The sequence below is a fragment of the Trichoplax adhaerens genome, genomic scaffold (genome assembly GCF_000150275.1).
Source record: "Trichoplax adhaerens TRIADscaffold_11 genomic scaffold, whole genome shotgun sequence".
Taxonomy (NCBI): domain Eukaryota; kingdom Metazoa; phylum Placozoa; class Uniplacotomia; order Trichoplacea; family Trichoplacidae; genus Trichoplax; species Trichoplax adhaerens.
In genome coordinates, this window is record NW_002060953.1 from 1565664 (window position 1) to 1571427 (window position 5764).

General features: G+C 31.8%; 2 protein-coding genes across 2 annotated transcripts; both read right to left on the bottom strand.

Moving 5' to 3' along the window:
• Nucleotides 1-2388: 2388 nt before the first annotated feature.
• On the bottom strand, nucleotides 2389-3402 carry TRIADDRAFT_14966 (uncharacterized protein; the record flags this gene model as incomplete). The annotated part of the gene is made up of 1 exon (XM_002115601.1): nucleotides 2389-3402. A coding segment is annotated over one exon (1014 nt), but the record flags the coding sequence as incomplete, so codon positions are not given.
• Nucleotides 3403-4269: 867 nt separating this feature from the next.
• On the bottom strand, nucleotides 4270-4758 carry TRIADDRAFT_17317 (uncharacterized protein; the record flags this gene model as incomplete). Its single annotated transcript, XM_002115602.1, has 1 exon — nucleotides 4270-4758. A coding segment is annotated over one exon (489 nt), but the record flags the coding sequence as incomplete, so codon positions are not given.
• Nucleotides 4759-5764: the final 1006 nt, after the last annotated feature.

The window sequence follows — 5764 nt, forward strand, 5'->3', positions numbered from 1 at the left end:
TTAAAACAAATTAATTACAGATCGATAAATTCTGTATAATTAGAGTTGGATGGAGTTACACTAGAACATAAATTGTAATACTTTAAACTGGTACTGTTATAAATCTGGTAAACGGGATATTTTCGACATTTAAAACAACATAATTGCGTTGATTGTGAAATATTTTAATCGTAATATAGATAATATGCAAGACGACAATCGATAGATCATCTCACTATCGAAATATCGTTCTGTGGTCGCTTTCCATTCCAAATAATTTTGTCGCTATTAATAACTAGACCCTGTAATTTATACCAATAACCTATTTTAGCTCTTTTAAGGTTTGCATATTTACTGTAGTTTTCTTTCTGGAAATTAGCTATAACGAGGAGTGACTTGACTGAGCCTTCAGATGAGAAAGTTATATTTACATTTATAAATGTAGAAAATTGTAAGTTACTAAGAAAATCATTAAATTATTGATAATTGGAAACATGATCTTGCTGATATATACTGTTGGTCCTATTGCAACCTAGGAACTTATGCGATACTTAAACAAATAATAAAGCAGCTTTGATAGCGTGTCCAGAGAGAAAACCGATACTATAGAGCGATTTAAAGTTCTTTCAAATTACTATTAATTAAACAGTTCCGCATGATTATATCAGAATTAAGTCGTAACTCATTTAATAGACAATATACCATAATGATCGCACTAGAAATAAATAACAGTAATGATTTGTTAGGCAAATGACTGTAGGATATAGTACTTGAATCATTAAATTAGAATACTGAATTAAACATCAAAAGTCAACCCTATAATCAATTCATTGGATTATTCACGTGATCATACCTGTATTCTGTTACATTGATATCATCTTCTATTTTTGAATTACTACTTTCAGTGATCTTGTGCATGTCACCAATTTCTAGATTTAAATTACATCAAATTGTTGTGGAAAAAATTCTCAGTAATAAGATATAATACTAGTACACAAAGTAATTGAGAGTTGGTGAGCATGATTTGAATATGAAAGGAGGGTTTGGAAATGCCTGTCATCAGCTAATATCAAAATTACGTGGAGTTAATACGTAATTTGCTGTAATGTTAGGTAAATAAGTATTGGTGTACCCATATACAGAGCTTCTATACTTACAACATGACTACCCTTTCATAGATTTCTTAACTACTAGTAAATAAACTAATTCTGAGTGAGCAATATCTTTAATTTCTTTATTATTATGGATTAAATATTTATGTTTTCAAGGTAGTGCTTTGACACGTTTAGTATTTGGATTTTAGGTACGAGTTTCAATCTGAGTAGTCATGTTACTCTTTTAGTTAATATTCCAATAATTATAAGTTATTCTACAAAACGATAATAAGATCAACTTAAATATACAAATTTAAACGTTCGTCAGTGGGAAGACATATAGTAGTTTAGAGATATTTTTAAATAATTTTCAAACAAAATAAGTCCTTCAATAAGAAACAATTTTAGTTTTATTTGAGGCTAAAATTTTGCATACCTAAGCAGAAAAGGCGTAAGAGCTCGTATACACCGGTGACATCTTAAAAGCATTAATATCAGTAATTTTAAATTATTATGCTAATTTATAATTTAAAATTAGTCAAGTAAGATGTTGTAATATAAATGCTAATTCTATATTAAAATATAGCAGAGGTAAATTTCAGGACTGTTATAAATCAGAAGAAATTTGACATCCCTAGCTAATGAAATATCGTTCCTACATTCCAGGTTACGAGAAAAATTACGAATAAAGTGATAAATTAACACTTCGAAGTTATAGCTTGATTTTTGATATTTATAAGATAGAAATAAATTAATATTTTTTCATAATACATATTTCTTTATACATTTGTTGAACTAGTACGGTGTGACATTTTGTAGTAGATAGTATCTGTTGCAGCAAAAATTCGTAGTAAGATAAAAAATACTTAACCCTGATAATTTTTTAAGTCAATCAAGTTGAGAGAATAGAATCTTCCAGCCAACAATGATTGGCTACTTTTAATTCTCATCTTTAGTTAAGTAAAACTTGTAAATAAACTTCTAAATAGTGTAATGCCAATTTTATACCAGCAAAATGCGAAAATTGAATTTATGCTTCAAGTTTGTGTAAAATTTAGAACATTAAACTTGATAGAAGAAGTTAGTAAAGTTGTTACTACAGTACATCATTTTCAATAAACTCCGGGTTAGTTATGCCTTTCACGGCTAATGAGCTTGCCCTATTTGGAGTCTGAGGAGAAAGAATCTTACGTCCAATAGCTATGGGAGAACTTTGCATATAACTGTCAGTGGAGTTATACGGTAAAGGCGATCTTGCTGCAGGCTTGCTATTTCCAAAAGAAAAGTTAGCCACACTTACTACAGCTTGTTCTTGAGTATTTAACTCAGGCTGTAGGAATATTATATAAAATTTAGGTGCGAAAAGACAAATTAAAGGAACTAAACCAAATAAAAGGGTAGTTATGGATCCAATAATCCTATGTAGAATCCCAGTTGTAGCTATAAATGCTGGTATTCCTGTCAAGGATACACAAAGAAGCATTAACGAAGACAAAAATATGAACTTTGCCTCACTAAAATTATCCGGTAATGATCGTGTGCGATACCCCATGAATAATGTAACTGGACATAAGATACCTATACTAATAGTAGCAATTAGAAAAATTGGCTCTCCTCCAACTCGACACATAACTTCCATAGCTTGCCCCGAGTTTGCCCCGGATACTTGCAGCTTAAGCAATTCTGCTGGCTTATAATAGTATACTCCTATCATGAGGCCATTCAGTAGGAGTAAAATGAATATAATACTGATAACTTGGTATTTATTCCTAACTACTTTGGATCGAAAGGAATTATGATTGATGGAATTTTTAAATATCAAGGAAATCTGGTTGGCTTTACATATGACAGTTAGCAGGATGCCACAATCGGTAGTACATACTAAGCAGACAGTTGCTAAACAAACTTCTTTACGAACTGGCAAGAAAAAAGTCAAAGAAGCTGGAAGAGATACTGAAATAAAGAATAAAACAAGACTTAGAAGAATAGAATTAGATGCTTTAATAATTGGAGTATTCCTTTTAAAAATAATGATAACCCAGCAGAATAGGAGGCATATAATAAAAATAGAGGCCACGATGTAATAGACGATAACGAATCCATGATTCCAACTAAATTGAACAATATCAAAATCAATGCACTGAGTTCTGTTAGCATTTGGCTTAGTAAAACTTTGACATGTTATACATTCAAATTGATTTGTTGTATTAGATATTGTCGGTGATAAGCATGGATGGCATGTCCAACAACATAAACGATTCAGAATATTTTGGCTGCGAACTTGGTAGAATCCAGGTTGGCAATCGATAGAACACCTAGATTGAGGTACTTCGAACCATGGTCTATTTCTATTCCAGACAATTTCCTCATCGTTTATTTTTAGACCTTCTTGATCATTCCAATAACCAATGATAATAGGCTCAATACTAGTAGTACCGTTAATTATTCTTGGTTGGAGGTTAATAACGTTATAAGACAACTTACTACTACCATCGGATCGAAAACGAAAATGTTGACCGGTAATTCCTTTGAAGGTAATATTACTTAGGATACGATTGTATGTTTCAGAGATTCTTTCAATCGTATGAATTGGAGGACAATACGTAGCATTGCATCCTAGATATTCATGCAATGCATGGGCAAAAGCTAATGCAGCGTCCATTACAAATGCTGAAATATAACTAATAGAATAAAATGAATCCCTATAAATACTTTTTAATTTTAATTCTAAAGTACAGTTGGCGATAATTTCATCAACGTTATAGTTTAAAGACTTCAACGTTTCTCGCCATACTTGCATAAACCAAGGATTAGCCAAGTTGTTACAAAAATCGAGTTGATAAATATATTTTGCAAAGTCTATTAATGTATTGGCTTTCAAATCAATTCCAATTGCGCCTGCGATTACATCAGCATTTATCTTACGAATTCGAGGGGAATTTATCCATCCGTACGAGCCAATGAATGTTCTACCTGTTAGTTGTTGCGCTTGAGCTTGCTGAAGAAGGTGATAAATAATAGATTCATCACCTACTAAGGAGATTACATGAGAAGTAGGCCGTATCTTTAAGTCGTGAATGACCTTTACTAGTTGATTTTGAGTATAATTATCGTAAAGAGTAGCTATATTTCCAATACATATTTTTCGGCCGGAAATTCCAATACTCTGGAGCATCGGTAGAACAATATCGATCGTTTCACTACCGGCAACCACCACTGAGCCCCAATTCCAATTAAACTTAGTGGCAATATCCATTAAAGCATCAACTTGAGCATGATGTGGAGGAGAAGTACGGTAGAAATAGGGATAAAATTTTCGATTCGTTAAAAGTGAACTAAAAGAAAAATAACTAATTTGAGGGAGCCGGAGGCTACTTGTAAATGATGCAGTAGATAAAGTAACAAATTCCGACTTCTCTGCTAAAATTCCAAATGTTGGCGGATGATTAGTTTTATTGGCGTTAAGGCCATCCATAATGGTAATTTGTGTTTTATTTAAGTTGTCAATATTAATTTCACATTCCAATTCCGGAAATTCTTCTGGTTCTGACAAGAAGACATTGGCTGTAAGAGCAGTAATAGCTAATTCTCGTGATGAGCAAGAATCCATTAATGTCCAACCAACATGAATACCAGGCAGCAGATTTGGATTATCGTTAATCAATTTGTCAATAGCGTAAATCATGGCTTGAGTCAACTGTATATTGGTCATACTAAATTGACTACATAATCTAGTAGTTAGGTTGAAACGAAGCGAATTGGGAAATATACCTTGCAGCTGAACATGACCAGATTTTCGACTAATAATTTGATTTTTGCTAAACGTTAAACCATGGCAATCGAATAAATTAATTAGAAAAACGCAGAAGAATAGGAGTAACGTGTTGATTTTCAACATATCTAAACATGAAAAAATCGACCTGAATTTAATAGAAAAGAACAGGCAAAGGTCTAATATTCCTTTCAAAGAAGTTTTATTGTTGACATAGTTTAATCTTGCAAGACATCCAGGATAACAATCTTGGCAACGATGGGTGTAAACATTAACGATTATCAACGAAATAATCTATCGTTACAGCAATTGTAGAGCAATTGAAAAAAATTTTTTCAATCGAAGTTAAATGGCGAACTTGTAGTTTTTATTAACGGAAAACAATTTTTTTCTGCGCATGACTTACTCAAACGTTATCGTCATGTTGAAGACTAGATAACGTCATAATGGCAAAAGAGGGACAGTAGAATAAATATATGACGTCTATATAAGAAGATAAAAGCATCATATGGCTAACAAGACTGCTATTATAAATTTCATGGCCTATAATAATCGATAGTTCATAGTAATTATCCCTCACGTCCTGTTATTCTCCTCTATTGGTGGGACTTATTCGTCTAATCTAAAAACCTTTCGATCGCGACTCTTGAACATATAACATGAACTATAAAATAAAGATTATCGGCATAGAATTAAAAATTATTCAAAAATTTAATCTGACAACAATGTGAGAAATTCTTATAAACAATACAAGTAAAATTGTATCTTTAAATTATTAACGTGAAATTGTTATTCTGCACTGATAGAGCATAACGCAAAAATAGTAACAGTTATGAATCATAATTATACTCAACTGCACTTTTTTTACATAGATCGATTGTGCAGCCTTATAATAAATTATATATTGAATAATAGGAAT